Source organism: Polistes dominula, unplaced genomic scaffold (genome assembly GCF_049000335.1).
Source record: "Polistes dominula isolate Pdom_NZ unplaced genomic scaffold, Pdom_raw_medaka contig_25, whole genome shotgun sequence".
NCBI classification, from domain to species: domain Eukaryota; kingdom Metazoa; phylum Arthropoda; class Insecta; order Hymenoptera; family Vespidae; genus Polistes; species Polistes dominula.
In genome coordinates, this window is record NW_028301094.1 from 1410920 (window position 1) to 1435109 (window position 24190).

The following is a 24190-nucleotide window of genomic DNA, read 5'->3' on the forward strand; positions in this document are numbered from 1 at the left end:
AATGATTCTTCTTTAGAGTTTTGCTTAGATTTTTATAAGACTGAAAGCTAAGTCTATTTTTTTCAATTATTCCTAATTTTAGTGCAATATTTTTTAATGAAGTTTTCTCTGGTAGCGAACAATTTTTAAACTTCACTAAATCGACTTCATTGCTTTTTGGTATTCTCATAAAAGTAAAATCGTTCCAATTATTATCTTCACATTTGATCTGTTGAATTGTAATTTAATGTATTTAAAGAAAATATAAATTTGATTTATTAAATTACGTAAAACATACCATGTCTAGAATGAAATTTGTATTTAACTGAATATAAATAATTATATAGAAAAGCTACTAAGTATGTACCTTAACCATTGACCATGATTTTACGGTTATTCCAAACTTCACACCATTGTTTGAAATGTAAAAATCATGTCTATTCATATAATTTTCTGAGCATTCACAAAACGATTTGTTCTCGAATTTAGGATTATCAGCGAAAATATTTGTAATGATATAAAATAATACCACTAAAATGATCGTAGCCATTGTTTGTTTCCAGTCCACTTCAAAAAATAAATAAAGATAAATTTTGTAACTCTTTCAATTCTTTATTCTTTTATCTTTGCACGTTTATATGTACCTTATCTTACTTTTAGAATGATAAGAAACACACACAGTTAAATTAAATCAACTTTGCAGTAATCAAATTAAAATACGAATAAGATCTTGATGTTCTTTTCAATTTAAAATGTTAGATCAAAGCAACGATTTTGCAAACACGTACATACCTTCTTGTAAACATAAACAATATTAGAGAATTTGGAAAATAATTCATACATATATAAGTTGAAAAACATTTGAAGAAAACCGAAACTAACGACTTTAGGTTTTAGTAATTATTCCTGTTTATTGGTTTGAAAATTGTAAACACCTTTTTATTTAAAATTCATATATATTTAAATCAAATGAAGATACACAGTATACAAATAATAAATTATTATCACTTTTACGAATATAAAATAAAATGCCAAATATAATTTAATACACAAATAAGTTATGAAATAATTTAAAATACATACAAAATTCGGGAAGAATATTAATAAAGAAAAGAATTAAAGTGTTTTTGGAAATAATTACAGAAATTCAGTTTAATAAAACTATTGTAAGATGATAAGTTTTTAAAGTAAACCAATGATCTAATGGCAATAACACAATTAATATCTTTTTTATAATACATACGAATTTTCTACAAAATAAAAATAAATGTAACATATAATATAAATTATAACAAAAATATTGAAATTTATAGGTACTTATGATGCTGTTTTACATAATAAATAGTAAATAAATAATTTGATTTATGTCATACATTTATTTTTAAACAAAGATGTCCTATATGTTCATAAAGTGATACTTCTGAAAATAATATATTTTATGTTTTCTACTATTGGTATAACAATAAATAATATATTTTATTTCTTCAAAAAATATTACTTTTTAGAATAAAATATTTGAATTATTTAAAAGTGTTAAAGTTTTTAATAATAAATATTTTATTCTGCCAGAGATAATATTTTGAAGAAAAAAATAATATATTTTATTAGTACCATAATTTAATTGAAATGATATTTAAAAGTCAATAAATTTAATTAATTGATTTCAATAAATTAAATTAATATTTTATATAGTATTTAAGATATATGATTTTCAGAAATATTAGGTTCAACTTTCTAAATTATTTTATATATACATCCTTATTTATATATGCAGAAGCATTTCTTTCTTTTTTTTGCGTATTCGCAATGTATTTATTAATGTATGTTATTGTATTAAATTAAACGATATTACGTCACATTACAAATGTAATAGTTGGCATATTTTCCTGATATGTGAAAAAATAATACTACTATCGTTTTCCATAAAATCATTGATTCCAATATAAAAGTGTATTATATATAATAATTAAAAGATTATTAATATAATTTTAAAAATGACAATACTAAAAACACTGATCGGATTATATTGTTATTATATGTTTTCCAAGACAATATAAACTTAATTGCAATGAAATAAAAATGTCTTCTGCTAAAAACGCTTAAACCTTTATGAACGTTTCATTATATTCCATAGTTTTGATGATTTTTTCTGGTGTATCATTGGATGGACACAATTGCTTAACGGTCATTTTAACTAAAGTAATATTCTGGTCCTTACATTTCACATTTTTTAGATCTTTATAATAATCTTGCTTTTTTGATACTAATTCATGTAAATATTTAGAAGCGCAATCACATATAAATGGATTGCCGCTCAAAGTAAATTCTTTGAAATCTTGATAATACAAGTAGTGAATTGCGTCGAAATTCAACTTTACTAGATTATTATTATGTAATTCTAATACCTAAAAACGTAAAAGAAGATAAAAGTGAAAGTTATGAAATAATTCAAATGAATGAAAAGAAAAAATAATAAAAAAAGTTATTTACATACTTCGATAGTTTTTGGTAATCTATAAACTGCAAAGTGAGCAATTTTGTTATTTGATAACAATAAATGTGTTAAATTAAATGATTCTAAATCTTTTAGAGATGGTATAAATTTTAAATTATTCCCTGTGAGATTCAATGTTAATGGATAGTTTCCTTTCATATTCAATTTATTCTTGTCGATATAAAATACAGAAATCTTATTGTACGAACAATCTAAAACACGCATTTTATCATACGGTCGTATATTACAGCTACACATAGTTTGACAATTTTTCTCAATTTGAAAATAGTCATCCTCGGGACATTGGTAGGTTTTAAAATCCAACTGATTAATTTGTGGCCCTTGTATTCCATTGGGTTTCACACACGTTAAGTTTCCCAATCTAAGTTCAAAGAAATTATATACAGTAATAGGCATATCACCGTTTAAATAACGCACAACGTCATATAAACTGCAATTGCATGATAACGGGTTGTTTTCGACGTAAACAATAACATCACGTTTTGCATAATAATATATTGCCAAATTTTCGATATTAGTTAGTAAAATATTGTTTATGTTGTTATGCCTTAGATCAACTACAAATTTGTTCGACGTAAAAACAAAGTAATTCGCCTATAAAAGAAAAACAAAAAATACAAATTAAATATATTAATCTTTTATCATTTCAATTATATTATGTAATGTATTTATGGATAGTAATATTTTATATTTACCGATATTACACTTATGTTGTTGTAACTCAAATCTAAGATTTCTAACTCTCCTTTATTTATTGTCCAATCAAAAAAATAATATTGAATTCGATTGTTCCCTAAATGCAATTCCTTAAGACGACGATTATTGTAAAAAGGTGACATCTCTCCAACTTCATAACTAAAGGTTAGCAGATTATTTGAGAACTTAGCAATCGATAGTTGTTTATTGGTTGAAAATGCTTCACTATTGATGTATATCAACCTATTTCCTTCCATGTAAAGTTCTCTTAACGATGTCAAACCTTTTAATAAAATTCTAAAAAAATATTTATATTTAAAGAACAATATTTGGTGTACAACTTTGCTTCCGAGTTTGCAGAAAAAATGGTGGATGCCCAGTTAAACAAATATTAGATTGAATATGAATCTTGTATTAATTGTAGAATAATTTACCTTGGAACGTAAACGATACGATTATAAGACAAGTCGAGTACTTCTAAATATTTAAGATATTTAAAAATTTCATCGGGAAGTATCTCAATTAGATTGCGACTTAATAAGAGATATTCAATTTCTATTAGCTCAAAGAATATTAATTCAGGTAATTCTTCAAGAGAATTCTCATTTAAATCGATGTATTTTAACGATGTTGAACCCCAGAAAAGATTTTCTGTTAGACTCCTAAATCCATTTCCTTTTAAATGGATTATTTCAAGATTTTCTAAATCGGTTAAAAGATCACCCGTCAATGTTGGTAATAATGCTTTATTATTGGTAAATGATAATCTCTTTAATTTTTTATTATTTTGAAACAATTCTAATGGAAGACTATTGAAATAATTATTGGAGAAATCAAGTGTTCTTAATTGATATACATATTTAAAAATTGAATTTGAAAAATGAGACAACAAGTTTGATGATAGGTCTAAATACTGTAAGGACTCTAGTTTCTCAAATAACAACTTTGGAAGATATTGTAATGAATTTCTTTGAAGCTTTAGAGCTCTTAAATTCAGTAGGTTATGAAATATATAAAGAGGAAACTCTGTTAATCCATTTCGATGTAAATACAGTTTATCAAGATTCGAAGTTTCATTAAAATTATCTTTGCTTAAAACAAGAGAATTTTCAGACAAATCAAGTAATCTCAAATTAGGAAAATTTCTAAAGAAATCAGATGATATATTAGTTAAGCCGTTATAAGATAAAATTAATTTTTTCACATTTGAAAATCCTTCAAAGTGTTCCTTTTTTAGACTATTGCTTAGATTTTTATAAGACTGAAAGCTTAGTCTATTTTTTTCAATTATTCCTAATTTTAGTACAATATTTTTTAATGAAGTTTCTTCTGGTAGCGAACAATTTTCAAACTTCATTAAATCGACTTCATCGCTTTTTGGTATTCTCGTAAAAGTAAAATCGTTCCAATTATTATCTTCACATTTGATCTGTTAAATTGTAATTTAATGTATTTAAAGAAAATATAAATCTATTTATTGAATTACGTATAACATATCATGTCTAGAATGAAATTTGTATTTAACTGAATATAAATAAATTAAGAAAAGTTACTAAGCATGTACCTGAACCTTTGACCATGTTTTTACGGTTATTCCAAACTTCACACCTTTCTTTGAAATGTAAAAATCATGTCTATTCATATGATTTTCTGAGCATTCACAAAACGATTTGTTCTTGAATTTAGGATTATAAGCGGAAATATTTGTAACGATAAAAAAAAGTAACATGAAAATGATCTTAGCCATTGTTTGATTCCAGTCAACTTCAAAAAATAAATAAAGATAAATTTTGTAACTCTTTCAATTCTTTATTCTTTTATCTTTGCACGTTTATATATACCTTATCTTAATTTTAGAATGATAATAAAACACACACAGTTAAATTAAATCAACTTTGCAATAATCAAATTAAAATACAAGCAATGTCTCTCTTTGTTCTTATCAGTTCAAAATATTAGGTCAAAATAACGATTTCCAAACTCGTACTTACCTCTTTGTAAACATAAACAATATTAGAGAATTTGGAAAATAATTTATACATACATAGGTTTTGTGTGTGAAAAACATTTGAAGACAACCGAAACTAACGACTTTATGAGTTTGTTAATAACCTTGTTCTTTAGCTCGCAAATTGTAAACAATATTTAATTTATAAATCATATATATTTAAATCAAATGAAGATACACAGTATACAAATAATAATCTACTATCGTTTTCACGCATAAAAAATAAAATGCAAAATATAATTTAATAGACAAATAAGTTATGAAATAATTTAAAACACATAAAAAATTCGAGAAGAATATTAATAAATAAAAGAATTAATGTGTTTTTGGAAATAATTACAGGAATTCAGTTTAAAAAAACCTATTGTAAAATGAGAAGTTTTTAAAGTAAATTAATAATCCAATATCAATAACACAATAATTATCTTTTTTTATAATACACAGGAATTTTCTAAACAATAAAAATAAATGTAACATATAATATAAATTATAAAAAAAAATATTAAAGTTCGTAGCTACTTATGATGCTGTTTTACATAATAAATAGTAAATAAATAACCTGATTTATGTCATACATTTATTTTTATAAATAATATATTTTATACACTCAAAAAGTTATACTTCTGAAAATAATATATTTTATTTCTTCAAAAAATATAACTTTTTAGAATAAAATATTTGAATTATTTAAAAGTGTTTAAGTTTTTAAAAATAAATATTTTATTCTGCTAGAAGTAATATTTTGAAGAAAACAAAATATATCTTATTTTAGTACCATCATTTATTTAAAATAATATTTAAAATTTATTAAAATAAATTAAATTATTTCAATAATTTAAATTACTATTTGATATAATATTTAAACGATATTATTTTCAGAAGAATTAACTAACATTATCTGAATGATTTTTATTTCTACTTTTTATTTGTGCATAAAAATTGCTACCTTTTTTGTATTCGCAAATTATTTTAATGTGTTCTTCTTTTACTTTGAAAGATGATACTCCACATTACAAATATAATAGTTTGCAAATTATTCTGATATATGAAGATATGCTTCAACTAATGTTGTTCCTAACATCATTGAATCAAATATAAATATTTAATATAAAAAATAATTAAAAGATTATAAATATAATAATAAAAAAGACAATACTAAACACTGATCGGCTTATATTGTTTTTATATAATTTCTAAAACAATATAAACTTGATTGCAAAGAAATAAAAATGTCTTCTGCTAAAAACGCTCAAACCTTTATGTAAGTTTCATTTTATTCCACAGTTTTGATGATTTTTTCAGGTGAAACATTGGATGGACACAATTGCTTAATAGTCATATCAACTAAAGTAATATTCTGGCCCTTACATTTTACATTTTGTAGATCTTTATAAGTATCTTGCTTTTTCAAAACTAATGCATATAAAAATTTAGCATTGCAATCACATATAAATGGATTCCCGCTCAAAGTTAATTCTTTGTAATTTTGATTAAGCAAAAATTCACTCACTCTGGGACTCATTCTTGATAGACGATTATTATGTAATTCTAATACCTAAAAATGTAAAAGAAGATAAAAGAGACAATTATTAAGTAACTCAAATGAATGAAAAGAAAAAATAACAAAATAAGTTCTTTACATACTTGGATAGTTTTTGGTAATCTGTCCAACAATATTTCATAAATCTTATTATTAGATAACAATAAATGTGTTAAATTAAATGATTTCAAATCATCGAGTAGTGGTATAAATTTTAAATAATTTCCTGTGAGATCCAATGTTAATGGATAATTTCCCTTCCAATTCATTTTCTTCTTGTCGAATCTGAATACAGACATCTTATTGTACGAGCAATCTAATACACGCATTCTATCATACGGTCGTATAGTACAGATACACATAGTTTGACACTTTTTGTCAATTTTAAAGAATTCATCCTCGGGACATGGGTATTTTTTAAAATCCAACTTTCTAATTCTCGGCCCTAGTATTCCATTAGGTTTCACACACTTTAAGTTTCCCAATGTAATTTCCAAGAAATTATAAACAGTAATAGGCATATCATCGTTCAAATAACGCACAACGTCATATAAACTGCAATCGCATGATAACGGGTTGTTTTCAACGTGAACAATGACATGACGTTTTTCAGTAATATATATTGCCAACTCTTCGATATTCGTTAGTAAAAATTTTTTTATATTGTTATGCCTTAGATCAGCTACAAAATTGTTCGACGTAAAAACAAAGTCATCCGCCTATAAAAGACAAACAAAAAATATAAATAAAATAATAGTATATTACTCACCCTAGGGAGGTAAATTAAGAAATGTCTAAGAGTACATGTAATTGGTGGCTGAGACGAAGCCAAGGTCAAGAAACATGTGATCTTAGGCTTTCTTATTTACTGCCTACGGTGAGTATACATTTTTTCTAATCGACGTAGGCGTAAAGCGGCAACTTCGTTTTGAACAGCGGGAGAAAAGTTGACGCTTTTTGTCCTGAGGGAAGAAAACATGTATTCTCACCATGGGCAGTAAATAAGAAAGCCTAAGATCACATGTTTGTTGACCTCGGCTTCCTTTAGGTTACTAATTTCATGTGCTTTGAGACATTTCTTAATTTAACTCCCTAAGGGAGTAATATACTATAATGTATTTATGGATAGTAATATTTGAGTATTTACCGATATTAAACTTATGTTATTGTAACTCAAATCTAAGAATTCTAACTCTACTTTATTTATTGTCCAATCTAAACAAAAAGTTTTTATTCGATTGTTCGCTAAATGCAATTCCTTAAGAAGAGTATTATTAAAAAAAGGTGACAACCTTTTTTTAAAATAATTAAACTGTAGCTGATTATTTGAGAACTTAGCAATCGATAGTTGTTCATTGGTTACAAATGCTTCACTATGAATATATATCAATCTATTTCCTTCCATGTTAAGTTCTCTTAACGATGTCAAACCTTCTAATAAAATTCTAAAAAAATATTTATATTTGAAGAACAATATTGTGTGTACAACTTTGCATCCGAGATTTGTAGAAAAAATGGTGGATGCTCAGTTGTACAACTATTAGATTGAATATGAATCTTGTATAAATTGTAGAATAATTTACCTTTGAACGTAAACGATTCGATTATAAGACAAGTCGAGTACTTCTAAATATTTAAGATATTTAAAAATTTCATCGGGAAGCATCTTAATCAGATTGCGACTTAATAAGAGATATTCAATTTCTATTAGCTCAAAGAAGATTAATTCGGGTAATTCTTCAAGAGAATTCTCATTTAAATCGATGTATTTTAATGATGTTGAACCCCAGAAAAGATTTTCTGGTAGACTCCTAAATCTATTTCCTTCTAAATGTATTATTTCAAGATTTTCTAGATCGGTTAAAAGATCACCCGTCAATGTTGGTAATAATGCTTTATTATTGGTAAATGATACTCTTTTCAATTTTTTATTATTTTGAAACAATTCTAATGGAAGACTATTGAAATAATTATTGGAGAAATCAAGTATTTTTAAATTACATAAATATTGAAAAATTGAATTTGAAAAACGTGACAACAAATTTGATGATAGGTCTAAATATTGTAAGGACTCTAGTTTCTCAAATAACACCTTAGTAAGATATTTCAAAGAATTTCTTTGAAGCGTTAGAACTCTTAAATTCAGTAGGTTTTGAAATATAAAAAGAGGAAGCTCTGTTAATCCATTTCCATGTAAATAGAGTTTATCAAGATTCCAAGTTTCATTAAAAGTATCTTTGCTTAAAACTAGATAATTTTCAGACAAATCAAGGAATCGCAAATTAGGAAAATTTCTAAAGAAATCAGATGATATATTAGTTAAACCGTTATGGGATAAAATTAATTTTTTCACATTTGAAAATCCTTCAAAGTGTTCCTTTTTTAGACTATTGCTTAGATTTTTATAAGACTGAAAGCTTAGTCTATTTTTTTCAATTATTCCTAATTGTGTTACAATATTTTTTAATGAAGTTTCTTTTGGTAGCGAACAATTTTCAAACTTCACTAAATCGACTTCATCGCTTCTTGGTATTCTCGTAAAAGTAAAATCGTTCCAATTATTATTTTCACATTTGATCTGTTAAATTGTAATTTAATGTATTTAAAGAAAATATAAATCTATTTATTGAATTACGTATAACATATCATGTCTAGAATGAAATTTGTATTTAACTGAATATAAATAAATTAAGAAAAGTTACTAAGTATGTACCTGAACCTTTGACCATGATTTCACGGTTATTCCAAACTTCACACCTTTCTTTGAAATGTAAAAATCATGTGTATTAATATGATTTTCTGAGCATTCACAAAACGATTCTTTCTCGCATTTAGGATTATCGGCGAAAATATTTGTAAAGATAAAAAAAAGTAACATGAAAACGATCGTAGCCATTGTTTGTTTCCAGTCCGATTCAAAAAAAGGAAATTAATGAAGATAAATTTTTTAAGTCTTTCAATTCTTTATTCTTTTATCTTTGCACGTTTGTATGTACCTTATCTTACTTTTAGAATGATAAGAAACACCCACAGTTAAATTAAATCAACTTTGCAGTAATCAAATTAAAATACGAATAAGATCTTGATGTTCTTTTCAATTTAAAATGTTAGATCAAAGTAACGATTTTGCAAACGCGTACATACCTTCTTGTAAATATAAACAATATTAGAGAATTTGGAAAATAATTCATACATATATAAGTTGAAAAACATTTGAAGAAAACCGAAACTAACGACTTTAGGTGTTAGTAATTATTCGTGTTTATTGGTTTGAAAATTGTAAACACCTTTTTATTTAAAATTCATATATATTTAAATCAGAACAAGATACACAGTATACAAATAATAAATTACTATCGTTTTCACACATGAAAAATAAAATGCAAAATATAATTTATCAGACAAATAAGTTATGGAATAATTTAAAATACATAAAAAAATTCGCGAAGCGTATTAATAAAGAAAAGAATTACAGTGCTTTTGGAAATAATTACAGGAACTTAGTTTAATAAAACTATTGTGAAATGAGTATTTTTAAAGTAATTCAATAATCCAATATCAATAACACAATAATTATCTTTTTTATAATACGAATTTTCTACACAATAAAAATAAATGTAACATATAATATAAATTATAAAAAAATTAATAAAGTCAATAACTACTTATGATGCTGTTTTACATAATAAATAGTAAATAAATAATTTGATTTATGTCATACATTTATTTTTGAAGAAAGATGTCCTATATGTTCATAAAGTGATACTTCTGAAAATAATATATTTTGTCTATTTCTATGAATGTTATTAAAAAAATAATATATTTTATTTTTTCAATAAATAAAACTTTTTAGAATAAAATATTTGAATTATTTAAAAGTGTTTAAGTTTTAAAAAATAAATATTTTATTCTACAAGAAGTAATATTTTGAAAAAAAAAATATTTTATGAGTACCATCACTTAATTAAAATAATATTTAAAACTAAATAAAATTAATTAAATAATTTTCATAATTTTAATTAATATTTGATATAATATTAAAAATATATTATTTTTAGAAATATTAACTAACATTATCTGAATGATTTTTATTTTTACTTCTTATTTGTGCATAAACATTGCTATCTTTGTAGTATTCGCAAATTATTTTAATGTGTGTTCTTCTTTTGCTTTGAAAGATTTTACTCCACATAACAAATATAATAGTTTGCAAATTATCCTAATGTGTGAAGAAATGCTTCAACTAATGTTGTTCATAACATCATTGATTCAAATATAAAAATAAAATATAAATAATAATTAAAAGATTATTAATATAATTATAAAAATGACAATACTAAAAACACTGATCGGATTATATTGTTTATATATGTTTTCTAAAACAATATAAACTTGATTGCAATGAAATAAAAATGTCTTTTGCTTAAAACGCCCAAACCTTTATCTACGTTTCATTTTATACAATTTTGTAAAATCTTTCAATTGGTTCGTTGGATGGACACAATTGCTGAACGGTCATTTTAACTAAAGGAATATTCTGGCCCTTACATTTTACATTTTTAAGATCTTTATAAGTATCTTGCATTTTCAAAATTAATACATATAAAAATCTAGCATCGCAATCACACATAAATGGATTCCCGCTCAAAGTTAATTCTTTGTAACTATGATCATACAAGTAGTAAATTATGTCGTAACTCAACTTTACTAGATGATTATTATGTAATTCTAATACCTACAAATGTAGAAGAAGATAAAAGAGACAATTATGAAATAACTCAAATGAATGAAAAGAAAAAATAATAAAATAAGTTATTTACATACTTGGATAGTTTTTGGTAATGTATACACTGATAATTGAGTAATTTGATTATTCGATAACAATAAATGTGTTAAATTAAATGGTTTAAAATATTCTACATGTGGTGTGAATTTTAAATTATTCCCTGTGAGATTCAATGTTAATGGATAATTTCCTTTCAAATTCATTTTGTTCTTGTCGAATCTGAATACAGAAATCTTTCTGTACGAACAATCTAAAACACGCATTCTATCATACGGTCGTATATTACAGCTACACATAGTTTGACAATTTTTCTCAATTTGAAAATAGTCATCCTCGGGACATTGATAGGTTTTAAAATCCAACTTTCTAATTTTCGGCCCTTGTATTCCATTAGGTTTCACACAATTTAGGTTTCCCAATCGAAGATCAAAGAAATTATAAACCATACTAGGCATATAACCATTAGAATAACGCACAAGGTCGTATAGATGACAATCGCATAATATCGGATTGTATTCGACGTGAAGAATAACATTACGTTTTACAGTATTATATGTTACCAACATTTCGATATTAGTTAGTAAAATTTTTGTTATGTTGTTATGCCTTAGATCAACTACAAATTTGTTCGACGTAAAAACAAAATCATTCGCCTATAAAAGAAAAAACAAGTATAAATATAAACAATTGATTTTTAATCATTTCAATTAGATTATGTAATGTATTTATGGATAGTAAAATTTGATATATACCGATATTGCACTTATGACGTTGTGACTCAGATCTAATATTTCTAACTCTATTTTATTTACTGTCCAATCAGAATAAAAATGTCTAATTCCATTGTTCGCTAAATGCAATTCCTTAAGACGACGATTATTATAAAAAGGTGACATCACTTCATTTTTATAACTAAAGGCTAACGAATTATTGGAGAATTTAGCAATCGATAGTTGTTCATTGGTTGAAAATGCTTCACTATGAATATATATCAAGCCATTTCCTTCCATGTTGAGTTCTGTCAATGTTTTCAAACCTTCTAACAAAGTGCTAAAAAAAATATTTATATTTGCAGAACAATATTTGGTGTACAACTTTGCTTTCGAGATTTGTAGAAAAAATGGTGGATGCTCAGTTGTACAACTATTAGATTAAATATGATTCTTGTATAAATGTTAGAATAATTTACCTTTGAACACGAGCAATACGATTATAAGACAAGTCGAGTACTTTTAAATATTTAAAATGTTTAAAAATTTCATCAGGAAGCAATTCAATTAGATTGTTACTTAAATAGAGACGTTCAATATGTACTAGGTCAAAGAAGATTAATTCGGGTAATTCTTCAAGATAATTCTTACTTAAATCGATGTATTTTAAAGATGTTGAACCCCAGAAAATATTATCTGGTAGACTCCTAAGTCCATTATATCTCAATTGAATTTTTTCAAGATTTTCTAAATCGGTTAAAAGATCACCCGGCAATGTTGTTAGTAATGCTTTATTATTATAAAATGATACTTCTTTCAATTTTTTATTCTTTTTAAACAATTCTAATGGAAGACTATTAAAATAATTATCGGAGAGATCAATTGTTTTTAATATTTCTAAATTTTTAAAAATTTTTGGCTGTAAATTCGACAACAAATTAAATGATAGATCTAAATGTTTTAATGAATATAATTTTTCAAATATTTTCTCATTAAGGTTTGTCAATAAATTTCCTCTAAGATTTAAAGTTCTTAAATTCTGTAGATTATGAAATACATAAAAAGGAAGCTCTGTTATTTCACTATTATGTAAATCAAGTTGCTTAAGATTCAAAGTCTCATTAAAAGTATCATTGCTTAAAACAAGAAAATTTTCAGATAAATCAAGGAATCTTAAATTAGGAAAATTTCTAAAGAAATCATATGATATATTAATTAAATAGTTAAAGGATAAAACTAATTCGGTCACATTTGAAAATCCTTGAAAATGTTCCTTTCTTAGACTTTCGCTGAGATTTCTAAAAGATATAAAGCTTAGTCTCTTTTTTTCAATTATTCCTAATTTTGTTACAATATCTTTTAATGTTGTTTCTTCTGGTAACGAGCAATTTAAAAAATGCACTGAATCGACTTTATAGCTTTTTTGTTCTCTCGTAAAATTAACATCTTTCCAACTAATATCTTCACACCTGATCTGTTCAATTGTAATTTCATGTATTCAAACATAATACAAATTTTATTTATTAAATCACATATAGCTATTGAGTATAAATACCTTAACATCTGACCATTGTTTCACGTTTATTCCAAACTTTACACCTTTGTTTGAAATGAAAAAATCATGTCTATAAATTTCCTTTTCTGAGCATTCACAAAACGATTCCTTCTCGCATTCGGGATTATATGCGAAAATATTTGTAAAGCTAAGAAAAAGTACCACGAAAATGATCGTAGCCATTGGTGGTTATCAGTCTACATCAAAAAAAGAAAATAAATAGAAAACTTTAAAGAGGAACGTTACTGTAATAATAGAAAAACAATTTTCCAATTCATTTCTTTAAGGTATGCGGATTTAGTAAAGAGAATTTGCGATTTAACTTTTCTTATAGCTCTAATATATTTCAAAGATTCTACTTTTTTTGTTTTTGCATTTTTATGAACTTACCTACGATCGTTGATACAAAAATGTATTGGTTTAATGATTTTGTTAAGTTGCTGTATGATGTAGCTTCTTCTTCTAACTTTTCGAATGATGAATAAACATTGACAGTTAAATTAAATCAACCTTTTAATTATCAAATTAAAATACCAATAACGTCTCTTTGTTCTTTTCAATTCAAAATGTTAGGTCAAAATAACGATTTAGCAAACACTTGCTTACTTTCTTGTAAACATAAACAATATTAGAGAATTTGAAAAATAATTTATACATATATAGGTTGAAAAACATTTGAGGAAAACCGAAACTAACGACTTCATGTGAACGTTAAATCCACAGTTCATTGGTTTGAAAATAGTAAACAATTTTTTATTTATAAATCATATTTATTTAAATCAAATGAAGATACACAGTTTACAAATAATAAATTATTATCAATTTTACGCTTATAAAATAAAATGTAAAATATAATTTGGCAAATATAAATTTGGCAAATATATAAATATTGTAAAATGAGTAGTTTTTAAAGTAAATCAATGATCTAATGACAATAACACAATAAATATTTTTTATAATACATACGATTTTTTTACACAATAAAAATAAATGTAACATAGGATATAAATTCTAAAAAAAAAAACTATCAAAGTTTATAGCCACTTACAATGCTGTTTTACATAATAAATAGTAAATAAATAACCAAATTTATGTCATACATTTATTTTTAACTATAACATATGTTATATGTTCAAAAAGTTATACTTCAGAAAATAATATATTTTATTTATTCTACGAATCTTATTAGAGAAAAATATATATATATATATTTAATTTCTTCAAAAAATGAAACTTTTTAGAATAAAATATTTGATTTTCTTAAAAATGTTTAAGTTTTTAACAATCAATTTTTTATTCTGCCAAAAGTAATATTTTGAAGAAAAAAATATATTTCATTAGTACCATCACTTAATTAAAATAATATTTAAAATTTAATAATTTTAATTAATTCAACTCCCTAAATCAAACTACTATTTGGTATAGTATTTGAGATATATTATTTTCCGAAATATCTACTAACACTTCCTGAATTATTCTTAACTTTACTTATTATTTTATACAAAAAAATCGTTTGTTCTTTTTTGTATACGCAAATTATTTTAATGTGTTTTCTTCGCTTACTTTGAAAGATTTTACTTCACATTACAAATATAATAGTTTGCAAATTATACTGATGTGTGAAGAAATGCTTCTGCTAATGTTGTTCATAACATCATTGATTCAAATATAAATATGTAATATAAATAATAATTAAAAGATTATAAATATAATTATAAAAATTGACAATACTAAAAACACTGATCGAATTATATTGTTTTTATATGTTTTCTAAAACAATATATAGACTTGATTACAACGAAATAAAAATATACTTTTCTAAAAACGGCCAAACCTTTATGTACGTTTCATTTGATTCCACATTGTTGACGAATTAATGAGGCGGAACATTGGAAGGACACAATTGATCAACGGTCATATTAACTAAAGGAATATTCTGGTCCTTACATTTCACATTTTTTAGATCTTTAGAAATATCTTGCATTTTCGAAACTAATTCATATAAATATCTAGTATAGCAATCACATACAAATGGATTGCCGCTCAAAGTTAACTTTTTGTAATTTTGTTTCAACAAGTATTCACTTACGTCCGTAGTCATGCCTATTATTTCATTATTATGTAATTCTAATACCTAAAAATGTTAAAAGAAGATAAAAGTGACAATTATGAAATAATTCAAATGAATGAAAAGAAAAAATAATAAAATAAGTTATCTACATACTTGGATAGTTTTTGGTAATCTGTCCAACAATATATCAGAAATCTTATTATTAGATAACAATAATTCTGTTACATTAATTGATTCTAAATCATCGAGTATTGGCATAAATCTTAAATTATTTCCTGTGAGATTCAATGTTAATGGATAATTTCCCTCCAAATTCATATTATTCTTGTCGATTCTGAATACAGAAATAGAATTGTACGAGCAATCTAATACACGCATTTTATCATACGGTCGTATATTACAGCTACACATAGGATGACACTTAATTTTAACTCTAAAGTATTCATCCTCGAAACATTGGTAGGTTTTAAAATCCAACTGATTAATTTGTGGCCCTTTTATTCCATTAGGATGCACACACTTTAAGTTTGCCAATCTAAGTTGAAAGAAATTATAAACAGTAATAGGCATATCACCGTTAGCATAACGCACAAGGTCGTATAGTTGACAATCGCATAATATCGGATTATTTCTGAGGTAAATAGTAACATCACGTTTTACAGTAACATATGATATATACTTTTTGATATTACTTAGTAAAATATGGTGTATGTTGTTATTCCTTAGATTGACTACAAGTTTATTCGACGAAAAAACAAAGTCATCCGCCTATAAAAGAAAAAAACAAATATTAATATAAAAAATTCATTTTTAATCATTTCAATGATAACATTCAATGTATTGGTGGATAGTAAAATTTGATATTTACCGATAGTACTCCTATGTTGTTGTCACTCAAATCTAAAAATTGTAATTCTATTTTAGTTACTGTCCAATCTTCATGAAAATGATTTAATATATTGTGCGCTAAATGCAGTTCCTTAAGATGACGATTATTGTAAAAAGGTGACTTCTCTCCATTTTCATATTTAAAGGTTAGCAAATTACTTGAGAAGTTAGCAATGTATAGTTGCTCATTGGTTGAAAATGCTTCAATATCAATATATATCATGTCATTTCCTTCCATGTAAAGTTCTCTTAAAGATTTCAAACCTTCTAACAGAGTGCTAAAAAAATATTTATATTTAAAGAACAATATTTCGTGTACAACTTTGCTTTCGAGATTTGTAGAAGAAATGGTGGATGCTCAGTTGTACAAGTATTAGATTAAATATGAATCTTGTATAAATTGTAGAATAATTTACCTTTGAACGTAAACGATACGATTATAAGACAAGTCGAGTACTTTTAAATATTTTAAATATTTAAAAATTGCATCAGGAAGCATTTCAATTAGATTGTTACTTAAATATAGTTCTTCAATATGTATTAGGTCAAAGAAGATTAATTCGGGTAATTCTTCAAAAGAATTCAAACTTAAATCGATGTATTTTAAAGATGTTGAACCCCAAAAAAGCTTTTCGGGTAGACTACTAATTCCATTATTTCTCAATTGAATTTTTTCAAGATTTTGTAAATCGGTTAAAAGATCAACCGGCAATGTTGTTAGTAATGCTTCATTATTATCATTAAATGCTACTTCTTTTAATTTTTGATTCTTTTTAAACAATCCTAATGGAAGACTACTGAAATTATTATTTGACAAATCAATTGCTTCTAAATTTTCTAAATTGTAAAAAATTGTTTTCTGTAAATCTTGCAACAAATTAAATGATAGGTATAAATGTTTTAATGAAGATAATTTTTCAAATATTTTCTCATTAAGTTCTGTCAATAAATTTCCTCTAAGATTTAAAGTTATTAAATTCTGTAGATTATGAAATATATAAAGAGGAAGCTCTGTTAAGTTATTATTTTGTAAATCAAGTTGCTTAAGATTTAAAGTCTCATTAAAAGTATCGTTGCTTAATACAAGAAAATTTTCAGACAAATCAAGAAATCTTAAATTAGGAAAATTTGTAAAGAAATCATATGATATATTAGTTAAAGCGTTAAAGGATAAAACTAATTCGGTCACATTTGAAAATCCTTCAAAATGTTCTTTTCTTAGAATTTGGCTGAGATTTTTATTAGAGTGAAAGCTTAGACTTTTTTTTTCAATTATTCCTAATTCTGTTACAATATCTTTTAATGAAATTTCTTCTGGTAGCGGGCATTCAAGAAATATCACTGAATCGACTTTATAGCTTTTTTCTTCTCTCGTAAGATTAACATCTTTCCAATTAATATCTTCACACTCAATCTGTTAAATTGTAATTTTATGTATTTAAAGAAAATACAAATGTTTTTTATTAAATCACATATAACATTCCATTTCGAGAATAAAATTTGACTGAATATAAATAAATTGATAAGCTATTGAGTATAAATACCTGAACATATGACCATTTTTTCACGTTTATTCCAAACTTCACACCTTTGTTTAAAATGAAAAAATCATGTCTATAAAGTTCCTTTTCTGAGCATTTACAAAACGATTCTCTCTCGCATTCAGGATCATATGCGAAAATATTTCTAAAGAAAAGAAAAATTACCACGAAAATGATCGTAGCCATTGTTGGTTATCAATCTACATCAAAAAAGAAAATAATTAGAATACTCTAAAGAGGATTGTTACTGTGATAATTAAAAAAATTCTTTTCTTTAAGTTATGTGGATTTAATTACAGGAATTTATGATTTACATTTGCTTATAGTTTTAATATATTCTAAATGTTCTAGTTTTTTTGTTTATACATTTTTATGAACTTACCTACGATCGTTGATACAAAAATGTATTTGATTAATGATTTTCTTAAGTTGCTGTATGATGTAGCTTCTTCTTCAAACTTTTCAAATGATGAACAGACATACACAGTTAAATTCAATCAATCTATCAATAATCAAATTAAAATAGAAATAAGATCTCTTTGTCCTCTTCAATTCAAAATGTTAGGTCAAAGTAACGAATTATCAAACACTTACTTACTTCCTTGTAAACATAAACAATATTAGAAAATTTGAAAAATAATTTATACATATATAGGTTGAATTACATTTGAGGAAAACCGAAACTAACGACTTCATGTGTTAGTTAATTCCACAGTTCATTGGTTTGAAAATTGTAAACAATTGTTTATTTATAAATCATATTTATTTAAATTAAGACAAGATACACAGTTTACAAATAATAAATTATTATCACTTTCACGCTTATAAAATAAAATGTAAAATATAATTTGGCAAATATAAATTTGCAATATATAAATATTGTGAAATGAGTAGTTTTTAAAGTAAATCAATGATCTAATAGCAATAACACAATAATTATCTTTTTTATAATACATACGAATTTTCTACACAATAAAAATAAATATAACATATAATATAAATTACAAAAAAATATTGTAGTTCATAGCTACTTACGATGCTGTTTTACATAATAAATAGCAAATAAATAACATGATTTATGTCATACATTTATTTTTAAACTAGAACATATGTTATATGTTGAAAAAGTTATACTTCTGAAAATAATATATTTTATTTCTCAAAAAATACAACTTTTTAGAATAAAATATTTGAATTACTTAAAAGTGTTTAAGTTTTTAAAAATTAATATTTTATTCTTTAAGAAGTAATATTTTTAAAAAAATATATATATATGTTGTTAGTACCTTCGTTTAATTAAAATAATATTTAAAATTCAATAAAATTAATAAATTAATTTCAATAATTTCAACTTCTATTTGATATAATATTTAAAATATATCATTGTCAGAAATATTACCTAACATTATCTGAATGATTCTTATTTTTACTTCTTATTTGTGCATAAACATTGCTACCTTTTTTGTATTCGCAAATTATTTTAATGTGTGTTCTTCTTTTACTTTGAAAGATTTTACTCCACATTACAAATATAATAGCTTGCAAATTATCCTGATGTGTGAAGAAATGCTTCAACTGATATTGTTCATAACATCATTGATTCAAATATAAAAATGTAATATAAATAATATTTAAAAGATTGTAAATATAATTATAAAAAATGGCAATACTAAACACTGATCGGATTATATTGTTTTTATATGTTTTCTAAAACAATATATAGACTTGATGGCAATCAAATAAAAATGTCTTTTGCTAAAAACGCCAAAACCTTTATGTACGTTTATTATATATTTTAAATTAAATAATATTTATTATAATATTATTCCATAGTTTTGATGATTTTTTCAGGTGGTTCATTGGATGGACACACTTGCTTAACAGTCATATCAACTAAAGGAATATTCTGGTCCTTACATTTTACATTTTTTAGATCTGTATAAGTATCTTGCATTTTCAACACTAATGCATATAAATATCTAGCATTGCAATCACATATAAATGGATTCCCGCTTAAAGTTAATTTTTTGTAAATATGATTAAGCAAAAACTCACTCACTCTGGGACTTATGCTTGATAGATGATTATTATGTAATTCTAATACCTAAAAATGTAGAAGAAGTTACAAGAGACAATTATGAAATAATTCAAATGAATGAAAAGAAAAAATAATAAAATATATTATTTACATACTTCAATAGTTTTCGGTAATCTGTCCAACGATATTTCAGAAATCTTATTATTAGATAACAATAAATGTTTTAAATTAATTGATTCTAAATCATCGAATTGTGGTATTAATTTTAAATTATTCCCTGTGAGATTCAATGTTAATGGATAACTTCCCTCCAAATATATATTATTCTTGTCGATTTTGAATACAGAAATCGAATTGTACGAGCAATCTAATACACGCATTCTATCATACGGTCGTATAGTACAGGTACACATAGTTTGACACTTTTCTTCAATTTGAAAGAATTCATTCTCGGGACATTGGTAGGTTTTAAAATCCAACTGATTAATTTGTGGCCCTTGTATTCCATTAGGATTCACACACTTTAAGTTTCCCAATCTAAGTTGAATGAAATTATAAACAGTAATGGGCATATCACCGTTATAATAACGCACAAGGTCGTATAGTAGACAATTGCATAATATCGGATTGTATTCGACGAGAACATAAACATCACGTTTTTCAGTATTATATATTGCCAACATTTCGATATTAGTTAGTAAAATATTTTTTATGCTGTTATACCTTAGATCGACGAATAAATTGTCCGACGTAAAAACAAAGTTATTCGCCTATAAAAGAAAAAAATATATCAATATAATATATATTCATTTTTAATCATTTCAATTATAATATTCAATGTATTGATGGATAGTTAAATTTGAGTATTTACCGATAGTACTTTTATGTTGTTGTAACGCAGATCTAAAAATACTAATTCTATTTTATTTACAGTCCAATCAGAATAAAAATGTTTTAGTAGATTACTACTTAAATACAATTCCCTAAGACCATGATTATTGTAAAAAGGTGAATACTCTCCATTTTCATATCCTAAGGTTAGCAGATTACTTGAGAATCTTGCAGAGAATAGTTGTTCATTGGTTGAAAATGCTTCTCTATGAATATATGTCAAGCCATTTCCTTCCATGTTAAGTTCTCTTAATGATTTCAAACCATGAAATAACATTCTGAAAAAAAATTTATATTTGACGAACAACACTTGGTGTACAACTTTGCTTCCGACATTTGTAGAAAAAAATGGTGGATGCTCAGTTGTACAACTATTAGATTGAATATTAATGTTGTATAAATTTTAGAATAATTTACCTCTGAACACGAACAATACGATTATAAGACAGGTCGAGTACTTTTAAAGATTTTAAATTTGTAAAAATTGCATCAGGAAGCATTTCAATTAGATTGTTACTTAACCAGATTTCTTCAATATGTACTAGGTCAAAGAAGATTAATTTGGGAAGTTCTTTTAAAGAATTCCAGGTTAAATCGATGAATTTTAAAGATGTTGAACCCCAGAAAAGCTTTTCTGGTAGACTACTAAATCCATTATTTCTCAATTCAATTTCTTGAAGATTTTCTAAATCGGTTAAAAAATCAACCGGCAATGTTGTTGGTAATTCTTTATTATTATCATATGATACTTTTTTCAATTTTTGATTCTTTTTAAACAATTTTAATGGAAGACTAATGAATTTATTAGTTGACAAATTAATTGTTTCTAATTCCTTTAAATTGTAAAAAATTGTTTGCTGTAAATCTAGCAAATTATTATTTGATAGGTCTAAATCTTTTAATGAAGTTAATTTTTCAAATAATTTCTCATGAAGTTTTGTCAAAAAATTTCCTCTAAGATTTAGAGTTCTTAAATTCTGTAGATCATGAAATATATCAAAGGGAAGTTCTTTTATTAAATTTCGTTGTAAATCAAGTTTCTCAAGATTCAAAGTTTCATTAAAAGTATTATTGCTTAAAACAAGATAATTTTCAGGCAATTCAAGGGATCTCAAATTAGGAAAATTTTTAAAGAAATCATATGATATATTAGTGTAAGTGTAAAAGCATAAAACTAATTCGGTCACACTTGGAAATCCTTGAAAATGTTCCTTTGTTAGACTTTTCCTAATCTTTATATGAGATCGAAAGCTTAGTCTATTTATTTCAATTATTCCTAATTTTGTTACAATATCTTTTAATGAAGTTTCTTCTGGTAGCGGGCATTCAAGAAATTCAACTGAATCGACTCTATAGCTTTTTTGTTCTCTCGTTAAATTAACATCTTTCCAACTAATATTTTCACACTCAATCTGTTGAATTATAATTTTATGTATTTAAAGAAAAAACAAATCTTTTTTATTAAATCACATATAACATTCCATTTCGAGAATAAAATATGACTGAATATAAATCAATTGATAAGCTATTGAGTATAAATACCTGAGCATATGACCATTTTTTCACGTTTATTCCAAACTTCACACCTTTGTTTGAAATGTAATAAGCATGTGTATTATTTTCATTTTCCGAGCATTCACAAAACGATTCTTTCTCGCATTCAGGATTATCAGCGAAAATATTTGTAAAGATAAGAAAAATTACCACGAAAATGATCTTAGCCATTGTTCGTTATCAGTCTACATCAAAAAAGAACATAATTAGAATACTTTAAAGAGGATTGTTACTGTGATAATTAAAAAACAATTTTCCAATTCATTTCTTTACGGTATGCGGATTTCATAAAGTGAATTTGCTATGAAACTTTGCTTTTAGTTCTAATATATTCCAAATTTTCTAGTTTTTTCTATTATGCATTTTTATGAACTTACCTACGATCGTTGATACAAAAATGTATTGGTTTAATGATTTTGTTAAGTTGCTGTATGATGTAGCTTCTTCTTCTAACTTTTCAAATGATGAACAGACACACACACTTAAATTCAATCAATCTTACTATAATTAAATTTAAATACAAATAAGGTCTATTTGTCCTCCTCAGTTCAAAATGTTAGGTGAAAGTAACGAATTAGCAAACATTTGCTTACTTCCTTGTAAACATAAACAATATTAGAGAATTTGAAAGATAATATATACATATATGGGTAGAAAAACATTTGAGGAAAACCGAAACTAACAACTTTATGTGTTAGTTAATATCACAGTTCATTGATTCGCAAATTGTAAACAATTTTTTATTTATAAATTATATATATTTAAATCAGAACAAGATACACAGGTTACAAATAATTAATTATTATCACTTTTACGAATATAAAATAAAATGCAAAATATAATTTAATAGACAAATGAGTTATGGAATAATTTTATTATACGTCGCATAAAAAATTCGGTAATTGTATTGAATAAAACTATTGTGAAATAAATAGTTTTTAAAATAAATCAATGATCCAATATTAATACCACATATAATATCTTTTTTATAATACATACGAATTTTTTACACAATAAAAATAAATGTAACACATATAATATAAATTAGAAAAAAATATTGAAGTTCATAGCTACTTATGGTGCTGTTTTACATAATAAATAGTAAATAGATAATCTGAATTATGTCATATGTTAATTTTACAAATAATATCTTTTATATGTTGAAAAAGTTATACTTCTGAAAATAATATATTTTATATTTTTTACCAATGTTATTACAAAAAATAATATTTTTTTTTCTTCAAAAAATATACCTTTTTAGAATAAAATATTTGATTTCTTTAATAGGTTTTTAAAAATAAATATTTTATTCTTAAAGAAGTAATATTTTGAAAAAAATAAATATATTTTATTAATACCATCATTCAATTCAAATAATATTTAAAATTTAATAAATTTAATTAATTAAATTCAATAAA

The 24190-nt window shown here is 24.4% G+C and overlaps 2 protein-coding genes across 2 annotated transcripts; both read right to left on the bottom strand.

Annotated features, from left to right (window-relative positions):
- Positions 1–15620: 15620 nt before the first annotated feature.
- LOC149031187 (protein toll-like) lies at positions 15621–17007 on the bottom strand. Its single transcript, XM_089176529.1, has 3 exons — positions 16729–17007; positions 16014–16628; positions 15621–15923 (listed from the first exon to the last, which is right to left on the bottom strand). Exons 1-3 carry the CDS (start codon positions 16984–16986, stop codon positions 15663–15665), a joined length of 1134 nt encoding a protein of 377 aa, XP_089032655.1. The 5' UTR covers positions 16987–17007; the 3' UTR covers positions 15621–15662.
- Positions 17008–20111: 3104 nt separating this feature from the next.
- Positions 20112–22943, bottom strand: LOC149031188 (uncharacterized). Its single transcript, XM_089176563.1, has 5 exons — positions 22761–22943; positions 21636–22630; positions 21199–21496; positions 20483–21097; positions 20112–20393 (listed from the first exon to the last, which is right to left on the bottom strand). The coding sequence occupies exons 1-5, from the start codon at positions 22941–22943 to the stop codon at positions 20112–20114; spliced, it is 2373 nt and encodes a 790-aa protein (XP_089032689.1).
- Positions 22944–24190: the final 1247 nt, after the last annotated feature.